Genomic DNA, 20,275 nt, shown 5'->3' with positions numbered 1-20,275 from the left:
ATCCATCAAATTTTATTTTCTTTCTCTGCACTTTTTCACACCAAGTCTGTTAATTTTCTTCTTTTTTAAAATAAGGGCGGCTGTGCTTTCAGTTTTGCGGCTGGGTCCAGACCTAATAAAGTCCATGTCATCATCCGATGGTGCCTCCTACCACATGATCCTCCTGTTCCTTTGGGTACCTCAGCATTGCTCTTCCCCTAGAGAGTCTGTGTTCTCCCCTAGGTCTATGGAGGCTGATGTGGCTCTAATCTTTCCTCTCCCTGGACCCGGGCCTGGACCTGGACCTGGACCTGGGCCTGGACCCGGCCCTGGACCCCCAACAATCATCCCAGCTCTGGTTCCACTGTGGCCTGGGTAGACCTCCACGGTGCTGGAGATGGACTGGAGGGAGCGGTCCCGGAAGTAATGGAAAGCCTCTTGGTCAATGTAGTTCTGCTCTTCGCGCAGGCCCTGCTCAAACAGCTTTCGCTTGTGTCTGAACTCGATCACCGTCTTGGTGTAGGAGTTGAGGGTGGTGACGGAGGCGGCCATACAGCAGGTGAAGGAACCCCACGCCATGCTGGTTAGAGGAAGACAGAGACAAGATGTTAATGAGAAGATTAGTATGGATGGAAGGAGAATGACTAATCAATCTTTCAGCAGCATAGATGTTGTTAGTACCTGCTAGTTTCTAATGAAACCAGTGGAGAAACATTTTTAATAAATCTGAAAAGCAACACACACTCAGTACCACATCATCAAAATGTGGAACCACTAGTCCCGCAGAACAGCAGGGATTTACTGTGTGAGAGAGATGTGACTGTTTCCTCTGGGACTAAAAAAACCACTCAGAGAAACATCTGTGGTGATTTACTGAATACTCTCTCTAAATAAGACTCTGCTCGTGTTAACGTTAGCAGGCACATAATTGATGTGCTGCTAATTGAAAGAGTGTTGTGGCTCTGGAGGGAGTAGGTTTAAGTCCTGTGCAGAGCCTGTAAAGCAAAACACTATCGAAGACCCCTAAAGATGCTCAGCAAGAAAACTAGAAAGACAAAATGAAAAAAAGATGCAATCTATCACTCTTTATCTCTAAAATGGTACAGTTCTGTGTTATCTGGGTTAATGTCACAAACAGTGATCAATCATTTCCACTTTTCTTTTTTCTTCATAAGTTAACCACTCAGAAAACAACACAGTAAAACACAAAACAATCACAACGTACAGTATGTTGCACAGATCAGAACAGTCAATGAAAACCAATAAAATATAAATAACTAGCACTTTCTCCAGAAAATGAAAAGGTTTCTGTTCTAAGGAATATGAGAGCCTGTTAAATGTATTAATATTGTCCTCTCCAAAAGTATTGGAATGGCAATTCATTTGTGTTTGCTTTACACCAAAGGCATGGACAAAGACATGAGATGACCCAAATCACCAAAAACAAAGTGAGAAAAAGTATTTGAACATGTGACTGGTGTTTCTCTTTACCCAGATGTGTCCTGTGATACTGACTGTAATAATAACAAGCTCATTATGACTCCTCTTGGTTTTACTAGTCTGAATATTTGGTTAAACAGATCAATTAACATCAGCAAGCCATTTTGACCTGCACAAACACTGGACATGGCAATAGAACAATTTTGAAGAACACATCTCTCAGGCAGGTTATCAGTTTCAAGAGAGCTTAAAACAGAACATGTGAGAGCATCAGTTATCCATCATCCTCAGAACAGGGCACAGTCGCACTTCTGTTTTGTCCTGAAGGAGCTTTTTGGCCCTTTGGTGCAGTGGAGGTTAATCATTCCTGCTGAATTTATTCCATTTTAATGATCCTGAACGACTCCCTCATGGCGTTAAATGAGAGACCTTCACTTGAAAGACTGACAGCTGCAGCTTGGCTCTACTTTCCAGCAGAGAGCAGGGAAGGTCAAGACGAGTCTTGTCTGGCTAATTATTCCAGAAACACAACAATGTTGCCCCGTGTACCTGCACACCTTCTGTTTAGTGCTGACACGCTCAAAGACATTTGTAGGTGTAGCCAAATGATGTCATTTTTGATTATGTAAATGTAAAGAGGATGGGTCTGTTTGGTGCACACTGATCTGAGTTAGTTGACACACTTAATAACTATGTAGTAAATTATATAGTCCCCAGTAAGTCAGCAAACATCATTTTACCCAAGGTTCATAAATCCTTTAGTTTTTTACTGGGTGCAGTACATGTGAAATAGCTTGTGGTGCCCGATCTTAAATTATGAATTCTTGGGTTTAATTCTCAAGTGCTGTACTGAATTTGGAAGTTCAACTTCTTAAGTAAAAACCTAAAGGCTCAAACAAATACTGGTAAGACAAACGAGGGCGTGCAAAGACTGCTCTGAAGTGTTTAGGTTGTGGATTCAAACTCCAGCCCTAAGACTTAAACACCTCAAGATATAATAACAAAATGCAAAATATAATATTATTATACTATTTCACATAAAAAGTATTGTGCTAATCAAGTGCAAAACTACACAATTATATTGTGTAGTAAGTATAAATGTGCAAAACAACAGATTTAAGTGATCACTTAATGGCAGTTTATATTGTAAATAAAAATATAAGTTAGTATTTGTCACCACAGACAGATCAGCCAATAAAGGTTCCCCTTTATTACAGCTAGGGACTGGAAGTCTACTTTTGACAATTGAATTTTATGAACACATTTTAATTACACTTTGTCAGCATGGCGTGACAGTCCACTGTTGGTAAGGTGTGTGTGTGTGTGTGTGTGTGTGTGTGTCTGGACTGACCAAAAGGACCAGCCATAGTCCCAGCTGTGAGGTCTCCAGTCTTCAGGACCCAGACTGACTGTGATCTGGAACACCTGAGTGTACATCATGTGGGCCACCATACCCAGAAGTCCTGCAACACACACACATTTTTGTATGGCAGTCAGTGTGAAGACACTCATTAACATAATGCATTTCCTAGCTCCTTACTGCCGTGTAGGCCACGCTAATCTCCTCTGTTTTCATTTATAATTTATCACATTTACTGTATTACTCTGAACCTTAACCTAACCAAAACCTAGTTTTAACCCTGAAATTGCTCAATAAACACCCTTCTCATTGTGAGGACAGGTTAAAATGTCCTCACTTTGTAAAAAGGTCCTCAGTCCAAAGGTTAAAAATTCATGCTTGTCCTCACAATGCCATACAAGCCATACATAGCCAGTCATGTCTCATATATCTGTGAGGACACTCGTTGACATATTGCACATTTGCATTTTCCATTATCTTAACTAATTAATTATTTTTTGAACTAAATATATGCAAAACTAATAACATTTCTAAAAGCCTTTGTGTTTAGTATCAATAAGCAAATGTTAGGATCCTAACATGCAAAACCTTTATATACATACACATAGTTCACCACTTTAATCCAGACTGAAAACATCAAAAATGTTTATAAATTAATTCCAATTGAAGTCATATTGCACTGCAAACTCTTCTATTTCACTCTAGAGTTATTGTCTTACGAGGATGATTTTACATGGTTATGATGAAAAATAGGATAATACTGACAGTTTAGTGACACCTTTTTTTCATGAGGCGCCTGGGAAAAAGCTCCTTACACTCAATAAATATCAACATCTAATAACTGCCATAAAATGTAGATGACGAGGATGAACTCGGATGATTTAATGGCCACATGAACTTTCCTCTAGTGCCAACAGCAAAACAAACTTTACCTGACTAATTGTAACGCTCTGAGAATAGATTAACCATTCATGCCCTTTTTCTTCCATAACACTAACCCTCAGCACAAGATAATGTGCCATGATAATTACCATAAACAAACAATAATAAATCACTTCACCTGTGAGTTACAGCGCAGCATATTTCCATTAATAAATCAGAAATCATCTAATTATCATAATTAATCATTATACAGTGCCAGTTATGAGATATCTAATCAATTTGAGATAGGAATATAATCACTCATAAACATGCAGTAAATCAAAAAGCCACAGTGTAAATGAACTAATGTGACATTAATGCAGAGGTTATATATCACAGCACCACAGAGGACAGTGTTGCGTTTGTGTGTGAGCGTGTGTGTGTGTGTGTGTGTGTGTGTGTGTGTGTGTGTGGATGTGCCTACGTGTATACATGTCAGAGTAATACATTACAGAGTAATTACAAATAAAATAATTTATTTGTCCAACACTTTTGTTTATAATGACATGGCAATCTATTGACATTTTCATCTACACCTTGATAGAACTACTTTTTTTCTAAATAATCATAAAGTACATGAACATAAGGTATCCACTTAACAATATGGCATCTGAAAACCAACCAAACATAGACACCCAGCCACGGCCATTGGATATATTGTACAGTAATTCTATCAATGCATTCAAAAATTCTACCCATCAAACAACTAAGTCTGTAAATATACAACTCTGTTAAATGACACGAACGCTTGCAAGTCATCAGATGTACTGTTCTGTATAAAAACACATTTTGTAGAAGTATGAGTTTGCACTCAATTGTATTTTACAGTTTGAGCCTAAATCTGATTTGTCTAATAGAGACTGGCTCCATATGCTGCACACGATATTGATATTTCCAAAACATCAATGAACATTATCCAAGTGAAGGATATTCATTGGCTTGTCATGCCACTAGGAAATGGCATTCAGATCAAATCTATTATTTCGAATGCAACAAGTAAAGCTTTATTTACATTTAGTCACTTGGTGCTTCTATCCAAAGCGACTTTTAACTGAGGTACCAGGTGAGCAGTGACAATCGTGTAAAATGTGCTTTTTAAAAGGGTGAATGGTCTGTTGAAAACATCCTTAAAGAATCCTAAGAAGGAAACATGCAGTGTGCAGCCTGCTGGACACATAGCCAACTTCTTGTGTAAGAGGTTTAACATGAGTCGGGAGAAAAATCTCTGGCACCTGACACAGCAGAGGCTTCCAGGGGATAACCTCTGACCCTGCACGACCTCTCATAAATCTGCATCAGTCTCTCTCCACACTGCTTGTAATTCCCAGAGCATTTCTCAATGTGGAGGAGAATCTAAGCAATATGCGGTCTGGTTGTTTTGTAAAGATCCTGCTGTCAATACTCCGTAGCATTGTTCTTATAACTGACTGTTATTATTAAAAGTGGGATATCAGGATATCAGAACCATTACAAATTTTCTTTTTCAAAAAAACATATAGAAGGGATTTATTGATTAATTTTAATGTCTTCATTTAGGAGTATGCACAGTCAGGAAAATAGTCTTAAAAGTTTTTGCGTGTGCTTCAAGGCTTTCATCTTACCAGACAGCACAGTAAAGACAGCGGCGAAGGCGTTCAGTTTGAGTCCGTCAATGACGTTACTGGAATGGAAGAGCTCCAAACACATCAGACTGAAGCCGACCACCAGCAGCAGGATGTAGAGCACTTCTGACACCACTGACAACCACAGCACACCTGCAAATGCAACACAGAAAACTCTATTAAACACAAAAACACTCAGCGGTGATCTGCAAATTTGCAAGTGTTTCCAGTGTGGTGAAGGAATCTAAAATCAGACGTGAGCTCTGCAGCTCTGTCAGCGCTTTGTACCTTCAAATGTTTCGTTTTCAAATATTATCAAAGAATTCAACTGATTGTTCTTAATAAAGAAAAGGTAGATCAAGTCTTTTTTAATGAAACTGAAGTTACATTTTGTCTGCATCTGGAAATGCAGGACTTCTCTTAGTGAGAGAAATACACTGTATTTTGAAGATGTCTTATTTTGTTTGCCTTTTCATAACCAAAAACAGCATGCCCCCTAACAAACCCAAGGACTTGATTTAGTACATTACTCCTAATGGGGGTGTGACAAGAAACACTGTTAAGGACTATGTCAGAGATTAAGGTCACATTAGAGACTTCAATGCTCGTTATTAAATTATCACTACTGCACCCAAGATATCCTGTTTTAACGATAGTTTGACATTCACTCCTCACCATGGCAGCCCTTTTGTCATATTCCATTAAAGGATAATTAGCATAATGTTTTATTTTAAAATTAAATTATTCTTTATTGAAAACCTGAAGTAGGAGTCTGTTTGGGCCATTCAGACGACACAAAGCCAGAGGTTGGCTCCAGATGAGAAAATAGATCAAACTGAATGCAGCAATGACTTGTGGGATACTGCTCCTCTAATTCTCTCTATACGTCTGTGCTGCTACAGATACGAAAGTTTACAAAAAGAAATACAAAGTTAACTCTGGAGGTCTGACTTTTCACTTGTCAAAGTTTTTCCAGTCTGCAAACGAAGAGATTGAGTGATTCATGAAAAAAGTCAGACAAAAAAGGCTCAGAGGTCTTAATTAAACTGAATTATTAGTGAAACACTATAAAAACTATGCAGATGACACCCACATTTACCTCGCTCTTGCATTTTTCATTATCCACTTAGCTTCTTTATGTTTTTTTATCATTAGGAAACAGGTTTATTTTCATTTTAGTGATTTATGCTGTCTTTAGTTGTCAGTGCTTTAATTCATTATGAAACCACTATGAAACTGTTTTGTGTGTGACATATGCCTTACAAGTAAACTTGCTTTCTGACAAACTGTCAGCACTGGTCCTGTTATGTGCTCAGGTTGTAAAAATTAGATTAAATGTTGTATTTTTTTTCCTCCAGGCACAAACCGAGGGCGGGGACGTTTGATTGTCCTTCCATTTATTCTGTCATCATTCATTTATCCTGTGTTCGATTACCCAGAAACTCCTGATGAAACTTTGATGAATCTTCGGAAGATGATGATACATCTCTCCACAGCAGGCACGACATGACATTTAGAGCTGAGGACAAGGTGAAATATTTGTTTCTGATTGGACTTCAGGAGGAAGGGAGGGTGTGTTTGATACGTCCACCTGCTTGTTTGACACACATTTATTGTTGGCTCTTTACTGCTTCGGTGGAGCCCACTGGTCATACAGAGAAAAAAGTCCCATCAAAGCAGAGACAGGCGTTAGGCAAGATGATGAACAAGTTTTACGACCTCACTGTAGTGCTTCATGCTCTAGAAATGTGAACATTTCTGAGGCAGAGCAGAGTTGTCATCCTGTAACTGAAGCCGCCCTTGGGATCTACTCTCACCACCAGAGCTCACTGACTTTTTTTTGTTCATAGCTCTCCACATGCATAATTTTTAGAAGCTGCTCACAACACAGAGTTAAATAGGATTACTGTATCAACTCTACTCCGCTCTGTCTGGGATGTAGATGAGGTGGAAGCACAACCTGCAGGCTGCCTTTTCAATGCGAACATCAGTTTGGAGGAGGACAGGAAAAGCCAACATGGGGCCTAATTTTGTGCCCCACTTTTCTCAAGACTTGAAGGCACCATATTTCTATATTCACAAAGTTTTACATAAGCTTCTGACACTAACAACAGAATATAATACTAGAATTATAAAAAAGAAATGAGTGCAGTCAAAAACCTTGCCATTTACGAACGGGGTTGTAGATAAAAGTATCGCCATCTGCGTCTTTGCATGTCCTTGCAAAGCCACAAGGGGCAGACTACAGCATAATCATCCCAAACCAACAAAGCTTGTGAACCAACAAACCTCCTTCCTGAGTCACTTTCTTGTTTCAACAGTTTTAGCATATTAAATTAAGTTAAAAAATAAGAAATTAAGAAATTGAACAAATGGGAACATCTGTGTTTTTTTCTTTACTGTGAGAAAACAAAATAAAGTCCCTGTAAGCCACATGCATGACACCTTTTACTTCACTGACTGTCCAGTTGTCACAGATATGATTTTAATGAAGGGGCAGCATTGCTCTGATACACCAGTGTAGCTTTTCCCCGCTTGTTTCTCGTTAGCTGCAGCTTTAATTTCCAGCCACTTTGTTTTCAATTCCGAGTGTAGAAAATGCCTGTTAGGGACACAATATTGACCAAAATAATTTTCTCCCCTGTTTCTGTATCACTGAATATGTATCACTAGACTGAGACTTCATTAAACTGAAGACAGTAAATAAAACGTGTTTTGAGGGACTCAGCCAGCAGGACTGATAACAGGAAGGAAGCAGCTCATCAGACCGAGTCTCATCTCAAATGGATTTAATTACATCTTTAATTACTCTGTGTGCATGTGTGAGTGTGAGTGTGTCAGTGGTACGTGAGGTTGGCAGTTTTCTCTCTTTGACACCACGTTTAAGGGTTCTGCGAAGCACTTTCATGTCAAGAATAAGATTTAACATGATTAAAAAAGACTATGGATCAGTGGATTTAGGATGAAAATGGCAACTATGTATGTAAATTGTTCTTAGTATTCTTATTAATTAATTAATTAATTAACATAATATACATACAAAATCAAAGTGCCCATTAAGTGTCCTGAGTCAAAACTATAGTTCCTCAAATTGTGGTCAGATAGTTACAGGAGCAAATCTCACATTAAACTACATGTTTTTACTTAATATTAACCAAATTAATAAATAAACAATTAATCAATTCTTAAGCGTGTGAAGGACTAATTAGATAATCATGTCAGCTTATCTGTAAATAAATTGATGAAATTTATTGATGCAGTGTCACATGTATACAATATGCTGCTTCGGTTTTAAACTGTATTAACTCATCATTAAATTAATGGTTATGTACTGGTTTCTAGTGCATACATACATACATACATGCAAACATAGTTAAATGAACTCATGAACTAATTATATTTGATAAAGTTTATATGCTGTAAGTCATGTCAGCTTTATAGGTGATGAATTAGTAAAAAAAAAAACAGTATTAATATTTATCAGAATCACTGATGACAATGTAGAGGAAATGTTTACCCAATGTAGAGTGTCAAACTTTACCAAAACTATACCTGAATGGCTAAATCGAACTGAATACTGAAAACATTGTACTGAGTTTGGTTGTTGACCAGATATGCATATCTCAGGTGCAGCGGTTCTGCTGGAGGACTCTGCAATAATAACCACAGTATTTTGAAAATGCTGGCAACAACCCTGCTTTACTGGGTGTTTTCTTGTAAACAAATTAGAGTTTTTTCGTCTCAGTTTTCATTAAGGACAGACTTGGATCTGACCGAGCAGCAGCTGTGTGTTATAAAACACAGCAGTGAGCTTGTTGGGCGCAAAAGAAGGCAGATTAGCATATTGTATCCTTGTGTGAGAAGCAAGGTCGCCCTTCTCAATACATCATATCATCCACCACTGCTCCATGCAACACTCCTGCTCTTCATCCAGATGGCATTAACAGATGAAACCATCAGATAACCTTCATTATTAACTACCTACTCTGCATGAAACAGCGAATTAGAGGCTACGCCCACATGTACCAAAATATTCCCTTTCTTCTGGACGCTGATATATTCCTTTTAATGCGCTGCAGGAATAAATATCAAGCACTGTTGCGCTTATCTGCAGTTAGGATAACCCCTGATGAGTTGCCTTTAATATTTCCTATTATCCAGCATCCTGGTGAATAGAAATGTGCAGTATACTGTCTGTTCGGCATGTGGGATCCAACTAAAAAAAAGAATTACTTCATATGGACACTCATATGAAGGTAAAAGAAATGATGTAGAGGCTAAAGAAAATGTTCCATTAGTAATAAAGAATTAGTGGATAGACAATGAAGGCAGACTGAGATTATTATGAATACTGTCTCCTGTAAGAGAATGAATGTATACATTAATTCAAGGAAGTATTGAATTACCGTGAGGTGAAGAACACTTGTGTTTCTTGGTTAAGGTAAATGTTTTCAGATTGTGTTCAGTATATTAATGATGGAAACATAAAATACAATGATGTTCTTGTGACAAATTTTGGAAATTAAAAAAGGTTAGTTGTGAGCATGAGGCATCCTCCTCATTTTTGTTGGGGTGTAGGTTTCTATAACTCCCAGAAATGAAATCTGAGAGCTTGTTTCATATCAATGAATACATGTCACTTTCCTTATGCTCCCTACTCTGCGCTGTAAAAATGAAAACTTATATTGTGAATTTTTATTCCACTAAACTAAAAGTATTTAATTTCACCGTAAACTACCCCAAAGTAACAGCTTCAACTAACTATGTTAATCTTCTTGTTAAAAGTTGGTCTTCTGATGTTGGTAAAATTCCCAAATTGTAAACAAACAAACAAAAAAACAAGTTAATGTTCTTAAAATATTGTGCTTTTTTAGTTCTTCAGAGAAAATAGGTGCAGATTAACTGTAGATAACTCAGATTAACTTTTAGTTTATTATGTCAGCTGCAGGACCATTGTTGTTTTTCTTTAAATTAACTGGGGACATTTTAGAAAGTGTGTAAGTTAATAAAACAATGAGTACAAAACACAACAAAAAGTTAAACTTTACAGTGCAGTTTTATTACCGTGTCATGTTTAAAATAAACAACGGAGATGTTTTGCTGTCTTCAAAATAATTTGTTGGTGTCGTTTGTAATTCTCAGTATTAAATTGTAATTTGCTTAACAACAGATAAACAATAGACAAACTTAAAAATGTAAGTTATTAGATATATTAAAAGATAAATTAACTGAACAAAACTCAAGAAGATTTTCTTTGGAAATTGAGTTGGCTTGAAAACTCAAAAAATCTCTTGCAGTTAAATTGCCTTGAAATTTTAGGTTTTCTCTACTTTTTTTCAGTGTCAAAACAATGAAGGACTCAGGATGCTTAAAATTAAGCTTATAAGATGCCTCAGAGAATCTGGAATCATGTTTTTAACAAGCACCTAAAACAAACATGAAACAGCAAAAATAGACTGATTTTCCAACACCTCTGATCTAAAACATAGCTCAGTGCCAAACTGCAGTTACCTGTAATTGTTCATCACCTGCACCTAAATTAATTAATTTAACCAGACCTCTAGTATGTAACCACAAACTTTCTTCTCTGCAGGTAAATGTGGCTGAATAACATTATAGAAATAAGTTTTTCAAAACTGACAGCAAACAATGAAGTCCAGAAAGAGGTCTACATATACAGATAATTTTGTTTTCTCCAGGCTGGATGAACAGGTGGGGAGCAGTGGGGAGTGGCAGAGAACGGCGGCGATACCTAATGACCATCATTACTCACCTCTCTCTGATGCTGGGGCCAGATCAATGAAGCTCCGACACTTCTCACCTGAGAGAGGAAAGAGGGGAGTGGTAGGAAGTGGAGAGGGAGAAAGAGAGTGATTTAAAGAGGTAAAGAGGTGGAGAGAGGAGAGAAATTCAAGGTGAAATGAGCTGGGAATGAAGCCGAGATATGGAATGAGAGAAGGAAGGAAGAGAAAGAGGAGAAAGTATTAAGGTAATGGGCAAGGGTGATGACACAGAGATGAAAACAAATCCAAAGAGAGGAGAAAAGAGGATATAAACAGCATTAGGGTCAGTGTGTTAAAAGGATAGAAAAATACAAGCTAATACTCTAAGTTTCAGGACAGAACTTTTGTCTGCTCTGCTAAACTAAATTTTATTATTTGTTTCTGAGCTGTATATTTGAGTTCTGTATTATCTTTGCTGTGACAGTAACATCTCAGAGTAATGAGTGCCTCAAAACTGAGCTGGTCAACTGTGTCCTCAAATATGTTGCATAAGGTGCAAAGAACTAGAAAACAGTAACCAGTCCCCTGATTTGGGTTTGGGATCTGAACTAGGGATGTTAAATGTTAAAAGCTTAGGTAGCAGGGCCTGTCAGGACTTCAAAATTCAATAAAAACTAGAATCTATGTAATAGCAAGCCCAATACTGGTCTTTGAGGAACACCTTTATCAACTGACTGAGGATTATTTATTTACAACCATCAGCAACAACAGTTTGAATTTTAGCAGATGGATAACTGAACAGAAATACTGGTAGCAGTGTTTTGCTGTTAATACACATTCTGCAAACTCACTATTTGCCCCGTACATTTATGTGTAACTGCATACAAGCCCTAACTAGGGTTCGTTGCCTGTAATGGCACACTGTACATGCTGTGCCTTTAAAAAAGTACTTAGTGTTTTGTACTGTTTTGCAGTGGTTGTGCTTTAGGCATTTTGACATTCTCTATGTGGTAATATTCTCAATGCGATGTGAGATGTGCTTGACAAGTGCTCTTAGTGGGCTTTGGTGTTGATCCCTAACCTCTTGGCCACATATCAAAACCCACAGAAAGAAACTTATATAACAAAATATTGTGATCAACACTATAAAAGTGTGTGATACATCTAGAAAGACAGTGTTGCTTTTAATCACATCGGTTAGCTATGTCATCTACAACAGTGGCTGCAGCAGTTAATGCGCTAAGAGAAGGTTTGAAGCCCGACTACTTTATCAAACTCAAACCTATCACATAGTTTGTGGCATTTGTCTCACGAGATATCAATAAAAGATCATTTAAGGAGTATTTTTTGTAATGCAGAATCATATTGGCTTATAACAGCTGCAGAGAGTTGATCAGAGCTCAGTGGGACCCTGCAAGTCACAGATCAGTGGCCACAACACGAGCCATAACTCAGTCTCTGCAGTGTCAGAGGCAGCAGGCAGACCCATCCATAATGAGCCTGAACACCAACGCCCTCACACTTCCTTGCACAGTGAACCCCAACCCACACACTCCAAAACAACAGATGAAGATACTCTCTATATGTCTTACAGATATTCTATATAACTGAAGGTTCAGAGGCTAAAACAGACGTGAACTGAAACTTGAGTTTATGGTGAAAACAGTAAAATACTCCTGATACTACTGTTTATATGACTATATCACGTGACAGGCATTTTGACATTAATCATTTGTACCAAAACATAAGAAATATACATATTTAACTGACTTTAAACACTCTTTCTCTTTCTTTCTTCCTTTTACTTCACTGACTCTTCTAGCCCCATTCTGTGACCAGTGTCATTTTGAGTTGAATTACTCTTGAATACTTTTGCCATCTGTCACGTGAGCAGAACACAAGTGACAACAATGGCAAGAGTTGGTGGTTGGTGGTTTGATTCCTGGTTCCCCCCTGCATCTTCAATCTTCTTTAAAATAGCTACATGCATGGACGTGGGGCCAAGGCAAAGTGAAGGACAGCATGGCAAACGATTATTGAAGCACACCACCTGTCATGTCACATGTGCCCTCTGGTTTCCCTCAGTGAATTTCCCTCCATTGGAGATTCCTTGACCCTCTAACCATCCTGATTGGCTGTCTATCATTTCATCAACCTGCCACTATAAGAATCAAGCCTTCATTTTCAGTCCGCTGCGTTACTGGTTCAGCCATTTCTGCCTGTTTTCCACTTGGTTGTTTCTTGCCTGTGTGCTGATTCTTCTGTTTCCTTGATCCCACCTGATTGTGATTTTGATTGTGCTGGGTGCAGAGTGTAGTCCTAAATGTTATCCTATTTTAACCTTCCGAATATGTTAAAGTTATCTATCAGCATTTGTTGCTCTCCCTGCTGGCCACTTACCCACAGCTTTAGCTAAACTAAAATTAGAATAACATGATAATACTTGCAGCTAAGACTTCCCTGTAATGAATGCAGCATGCTATTTCACACATTCTGCAAATATTCACTTGAGGTAGTTATAATTCATCTCATCCAAGGTTAAAAACTTGAGGTAACTAAGCAGGAGACACAGATGAATGTGTAGTAGACTTGTTGAGCTGGCGTGAAACTGTGCCACAGCCAAAAGGTGAGTAGCACAGCATCTGATTAGGACATGAATTTAAAATGTAATTAAAGAGTGAGCGGGCTTGTCTGTGACCCGACGACAAGACTAACTAACAGCACAATCAGTATTCCTACACCTTCTTTCGGCACACAGGAGACAACGCTCCTCTAAAATGTCAATTAACCAAAAACTCCTAGTTATCACGCTCCCAGTCTATCGGGTTGTAATGGAAAATATTCATTTCAAAGAGGCTTCGGGTGGTTTCAAGTGTCTTTTCTTGTATTTTTAGTTTCATAGTCCCAGCTCTCACTTTCAAACCAGTCGTTCATTATTCCCTGTTCCAGCAGCCAGCAGCTCTGAAGCCTGTTTAATCAGCAATCCAGTGTCATTTGGGGCTAATTGCAGCTGTAATGAGTATGAATGGTTTTGTGAAACAACACCTAACGTACCATTACTTCTAGCAGTTGTGTCTGTCTACATTATTCAGCCGTATCTGAGCGCACACACACGCCTGATTTCTACAATCCACAGTTAATTATAAATGGGTCCAGATACACCTCAACTCACGTCTACCTGCTTTTACAAGAACAGCAACAGACATAGAACAGCAATGGCAAATTGCAGTATTTCAGATAGTATTACATAAGCCAGCAAGGTTTTTGTGGGGAGTTTATGTATTTTTCTAATGCTTACATGGGTTTTCTTCTGGTATGCATCCATAATAGAAAATAAATCATCAATGCAGGATGTGGTGGCTGTTTTGGTGAAAGCGTGCTGGACCACGTGACCGACCACCATCATGTTGATGGACTGACTGCATGTTAGCAGATGTGACGTAGCTGTAATGCACACAAGTGGGCTGCGTGACACTAAAAGACATGTATGCAGACAGTGCTAAAACATGGTGGTTCACTTGTGATCCGTGATCCCCACGCACATTTTAAAACCAATTGTAATCACAGCCTCTGTGTTTCTACTGTATGCATCACTCCTGTGATAGACCTGTCCAGGCTGTACCCTCCTAATTACAGCTGGGATTGGCTCCAGCCCCCTGAACAGGATCAGATAATGGATGTATGGATAAGATCAATGGTGGGATTTGACCAAAGCTGAACTCAATAAAAAAAGCTCTGTGTGCACTCCGACTGGGGATTGATACATTTTGCTGATTTAGATATTAATGCGACCACAGTGTTAGGTAGTCAGTCTCATTTTTTTCCCATCCAGAATACTGTGCAACAGCAAATACATTATATCAATCAGCACCTCTGATCCACAAGAGAAAAACTAAACCATAAAGCTGAAGTTAACAGTCTCCTTACGGTCAGATTGACAGGTTTCCGTCAACTTCAGCTGAACTTGAGTAATGGCTTCATTAATGTCTCCCATCAATGAACACTGAAATCTGGCTGACATCATTTAACTGTTGTTGCACATTCAATGCCCAGTATTATGGTCTAGCATTATAACGTTGTCATTTTTCTGCCTTCATAAGATGCAGTTAATGTAATTTCAGGAGGAAGGAAACAAGGATCCAACAACAGCAACAGCACATACTGCAGACGAACCCATGTAAAATAAATCCCACCTTTTAAACATCGGCCAAGAAATGAAACTGGCTGCTGAAAGGGGCAAACAGAAATTATGAGGGGGTCTATAAAAACTCCATTTTGATGTAAAACCTTGTGCAAACTAAAGCCTTTTCCTGGAGCAACTGTTTTCTCATTACTGCTGTTAAAACAGTATCGAGCTGAGCTCCTTACGAGTTTCTTCGCCAGCCGTGCCAGATTGTAGTGATGTAATGAAGTGAGTAAGCCTCACTGATGTGTTCATTACAGAAAGATAGTGTTTTTTTTTATTTAACCTTTAATTGCCCAGGTGGTCTTGTCTCACTCTCTCCTTCATATAAGACAGTAGCCAGGTCAGTGATAGCATTGTATCTATATATTCACTATCAACTTCTCAAGATAAATCCATAAAGAACAAAGGTTAAAAAGGTCAGTGAAGTCAGGACCTGAACAGAGATAATCAGACTTCTTCACAGCAGGTCTGGCTCGTGTTGTGTAATCATGCTTGTAAATTCTAGGGGAGAGATGAATTTAAAAGCATTTTCACAGGACCCTGCTTGTTGAACAGGAGAACAGGGACATCGAGGAGCAGCACAGTGAGACTGATGACTAGAGGCAGTAAAGTTGCAGGACATCAATCAATCTGACCAAGCTTCAATGACACTGGCGCACTTCTGCCTGCACTGAGGGAAGATGCATATGCTGAAATATGTTAAAAACAGATGGCTATAACTCAACTAATTCTTTTCTAAACACCATGTTTATGTTGCTGGACATAATTAATGATGAAGGCCAAGCTATCATCGTTAAATGTAACTGTTACTTTATGTTATGTGTTCTTTATGTGTTGTCGGACAAAAGCAGAGATAATTAATATAATATTTAAAAGCATATATGTCTGGTGCACCTGGCATAGATCTTCCACCTCTGCTGCAAGTGAAGTGGAAATAATTCCTCTTTAAAACGCATAGGGCTCAGTTAAAAGATCATAAAATGATCACAAAAGCACCACAGGGAGATGCACGACGAAGAAAAGCAAATCCACAGCAAAGGCCCCCAAATACAATAAAAAGGTGCAAAGCAACCAAGGACAGAAAACAAGTACAGAGACAATACAATGCAGCAACTATAAGTTGGGATGTGATGTAAAATGTATATAAAAACAGAATGAAAAAATGTATATTTGATTGAAAAGTCAACATATCAGATGTTGAAACTTCAAGAAATGTGATTATTATTATTTTTCTATTTATGCAAATTGTGATTTCTTTGTTTTCAGTAACAGGTCTGGACTGAGTTAATCAGCTGGAATCTTATACAATGAAGCAGCATTACAGCAGCATCTCTTCTACACTTTACCTGAAGCTTAAAATGACCACAGGCACTATACTGTGTCCCAGTTACAGAGTATTACTGCCTTGTTGCACATAAGAGTTACAAGTAAATGCAACCTTTATAGTAGAAAATCCCCGCCTTCAAGTGAGTAGCGCTAAATAAATAAAATGTGTTTATACTGTTAATACATATCCAGAGTTTTTATGAATTACTGAGCCTGAAAGATGAATGAAATCCACATCAGTTGTGTTACCAGCAGTCGGTGACATGTTTGGAAGTTAATGAATGTTAATTAGTGATGGCTGGTATCTCAGTTGTGCCTATCATCTCCTCAGGATGTGCTGCTGAAGCTCTCTTCACGTTTCTCCTAGGTAGAACGAGGAGAGATTTTTTTTTTTGTTCTATAAAGACAATAATGGCAACAGAGACAGCAGGAGAGGGAAGCCAGATGGAGAACAAGGATGAATGAGTGAGAGGAATGGAGTCACACTGGAAAATGTTAATTAACATAACTCTCTGCTCGGTGATGTATGTGACGTCAAAACCCTCTTTATCCTGCAAAGGCAGACATACCAAACAGTAATAAATATACACAAGTATGCCGCACTGCCTGTATGGCTCACACACCGGGACCAATCCCATTAAGGGGAAATTCAGGTTGAGACAAACTGATCTGACCTGTAATTCATATGTATTTATACAGTTTATAGAAAACTTTTTTCCATGTGTGAAACAAAAACCTATCGTCACGGCAATGTCATCAAACTTAAAAGCTAAAATTTACCTTAGCAGGTGTATTAGCTTGTTATTTGACAAATGTAAAAGTTTGTTGTTGTTTGTTTGCTGGTCAAAACATGGTGTCCATTAAACCCTATGAAAGATGCTCAAAGACGAATTTCAGATTCTATAGGTGGAAATTTTCCTCTGTGTTGCTTCTGTGTTTTTTTGGCCCACAGATCATGTGCACTAGCGATCTCCTCCAGTCGCTCCCACCTCTCTGCACACACACATGGGGATAACATGAAATGACCTTACAGCAGCCTATACTCCACAGTATAGACACAAACATGAGTCACTAATTTAAATAGAAAGTAATAATAATAAAAAGTAAAATATCTGTTTATAAGGTCATGTTTCATACTTCTTCAGCATTATATCCTTTCACAACCTAGATTTACATCCAAATGCAGGGCAGACATGAAGCAAATTGTGTTCAAATTGGCAAAAGAAAAAAGAAAGAAAGCACATCTCCATCCACCACTCAAATACTAGGAGTCTGCTTGTTGAGTTAAACAACCGATGGCACTGGTGCCAATAAACCATCACAAAAGAAGAGGACAGAATAAGATGACATGTTCAAAAGAGCTCCAGTCAAAGTCCAAACAGTGAAAAAACATGTAAAACACAGAAGAAAGGCACACGGGACATCAGAGGAGAGAGACTTATGATGACCATGAATTTCAGCACTAGCAGCTTTTAAATTCAGTATTTTCCTTCAGGACCTCTGGTTAAAACACACAACACAACCCCTCTCCCACCTCCACACACACAGTTTACCTCTGTCTGTCACGCACAATGTGAAACTACCTCTAAACACACATTTTGCTCCAAATTTGTCCTCTGATGAACAATTTGATGAAACTTGAGGTGTTTTTCAAGACTAACTTCTTCAGATTATAAAAATAAAAGAAAGCTCAGAGAGACTGAATAACATATGAGTGTGAAGAGTAAAGCAAAGCTGTAGGAAGGGGGGGGGGGGGCGCACAGAGCAGAAAGGATTGATGCTGAGCCTGGTGTTGGGGCTGTGTTGCACATTGTAGCGTCAGTGATTAATCTGCAGATTAGTTTTACAAAGTTAAGAACAGTTAGTGGAGCAGTTGTTCCTGACAGGGATCAAATCTGTCTGGGACAAGTGAAAAAGGAGCCCCCCCCCCCCCCTCATCAACACTGTTCAGTGGACACAGCTCAATGTTCATGTGTTTAACATGGGGCTGTGATCGGTAAGAGAGGCCTCTCAGCAGATCCTCCCTGAATAAATGAAGCTGCATCGTGACATACTCTGGTTGAAGCATGAAATATCATCTGTTGTGCCCACAGATGTTCCTACTGAGTAAGACTAGAGTGGCTCATCTACACTTCTAAACTTGTAGGACTAAACTGAATTACAGTAAAATCATCCAAATACTGTAAAAATGCTGTGTTACAATCATATTAGAGCCAAAGGGGCCAAGATGCGCTCAAATGACATGGTTCTGATTTGTTCTTCAATTTGTTTCTTTGTTTGAACAACTTAGTTTAAACTTTGTTGCTTTTAACTACAAGATCAGTGCTGGACTTTGATTTTTGAGCTACTGGCTTCAGGACAGATGTGCCCACCTGCCTCGTGGATGTTCTCCTCGCAGGAGTACCAGATGCCGGTGTGGAAGCGGCGGAAGAGGAAGCGGTCATCCCCGGTCTCCCAGCTGTAGTGCACCTTGTTCTGATCCGTCTCGTTTACGCCGTAGTCGATGCAGTTGTGGTGCCGCTGCTTGCTGCAGTTGGGTTTGGGGACGCGCTGGGTGCCCTCGCACCAGTACGTGGTAATGAAGGCGGTGGTGGAGAAGAACAGCGCCACCAGGTTCAGACCCACCGACAGCAGTGCGCGACATTTCCGCGTCGTTTTCATGATCTCAGTGAGAGCGGCCGCGTCCCCGCCGGCGGCGAGAAAGTTCATCCAAGAAGAATGAGGAGCTGGAGGCGGTCAGAGGAGGAGAGTCATGGCGCGGCCAAGACGCACAGAGGAATTACGCGCGTAAAAGGCTTGCGCAAATGCCTCTTTGCGACAGTTCGTCCTCAGAGCGGAAAAAAGTGACAGGTGGTCCGGCCTCTCGTAGGGAGAAGAGGAAACTGGAACTCACGAATATGGTCTTCCATCTAGCGCAGCATCACCGACACTTTCGAGCATCACCAAGAGAAGACAGAGACCTGTTTCCCTGTCAGAGAGCAGGACGCTCACTGAGTGATGCTGAGAGAGGAGACTCTCTCCCCCTCTCCCTCTCACGGATCCTTGTGCGTCATTACTGTGACCGGACAGCTCTTAGCCTATAAAAGAAAAGCCATTCAGAGAGCTTATACCTCCCCCAAAGGCAGACATTAAAATGTTTATAGTAGAAATGTTTAGAGATGTGTAAAAGTTCAAAACTAAAGCAGTAGTTGCTCTTAGTATTTATCAGTTAACCTCAAAGTACAAGAAACAACAAAAACCCCTAATCATGAGGACATTTTTCTGAGACCACCCTTTGCCTTTATGCATCTGTGATACAGTACACATGTCATGTACTTATGGTGGGAACTGGGAGGATCAGAGAACTTGCCACAGATCTTCAGTGAGAAGAGTCTGTCTCAGTGTCATGCATTTAATGTATATATTAACCAGAAGATGGCATTTGGCAGTTATGTATTCGTTAGCACTTGAAGCCCTAATGTTCATCAGATTAAATAAAAATATACCTATACCTGTAAACCTGTATATATTTGTAACAAGGGAACACTCGTCTCCGTGTATTGTTTTTCCATTGTATTGTTCTAATATGTAGAAACTATGCCGTCCCTCTTTAATCAGCCCGCGTCTCCAGCCATGAAAATCACCAGCGACAAGGCCGAGCCGCCCACCACACCAATCCATCAGCTCTCGTTTTATGGCTCCCACCTCCAAGATCAATATTGCCTGCCTGTGAGCATGTGTGTTTGCCATGATGTACTGC

The 20,275-nt window shown here is 39.3% G+C and overlaps 1 protein-coding gene across 1 annotated transcript; it reads right to left on the bottom strand.

Annotated features, from left to right (window-relative positions):
• Window positions 1–93: 93 nt before the first annotated feature.
• Window positions 94–19,212, bottom strand: gsg1l (gsg1-like). Its single transcript, XM_026358315.1, has 5 exons — window positions 18,909–19,212; window positions 11,075–11,122; window positions 5,302–5,454; window positions 2,771–2,882; window positions 94–559 (listed from the first exon to the last, which is right to left on the bottom strand). Exons 1-5 carry the CDS (start codon window positions 19,195–19,197, stop codon window positions 181–183), a joined length of 981 nt encoding a protein of 326 aa, XP_026214100.1. The 5' UTR covers window positions 19,198–19,212; the 3' UTR covers window positions 94–180.
• Between the last annotated feature and the right edge of the window lie 1,063 nt (window positions 19,213–20,275).

This window comes from Anabas testudineus, chromosome 8 (genome assembly GCF_900324465.2).
Source record: "Anabas testudineus chromosome 8, fAnaTes1.2, whole genome shotgun sequence".
NCBI classification, from domain to species: domain Eukaryota; kingdom Metazoa; phylum Chordata; class Actinopteri; order Anabantiformes; family Anabantidae; genus Anabas; species Anabas testudineus.
This window is presented reverse-complemented; position numbering and strand designations above follow the sequence as displayed.

What these genes read in the sequence shown, in the direction of transcription:
- gsg1l (XM_026358315.1), bottom strand. Translation starts at nt 19,197, where the DNA reads ATGAAAACGACGCGGAAATGTCGCGCACTGCTGTCGGTGGGTCTGAAC. An exon ending in GGAGAACATCCACGAGGCAG is followed by an intron (nt 11,123 to 18,908) that starts GTGGGCACATCT and finishes TTCCTCTCTCAG; the next exon opens with GTGAGAAGTGTCGGAGCTTC. An exon ending in GGCCCCAGCATCAGAGAGAG is followed by an intron (nt 5,455 to 11,074) that starts GTGAGTAATGAT and finishes TTGCATTTGCAG; the next exon opens with GTGTGCTGTGGTTGTCAGTG.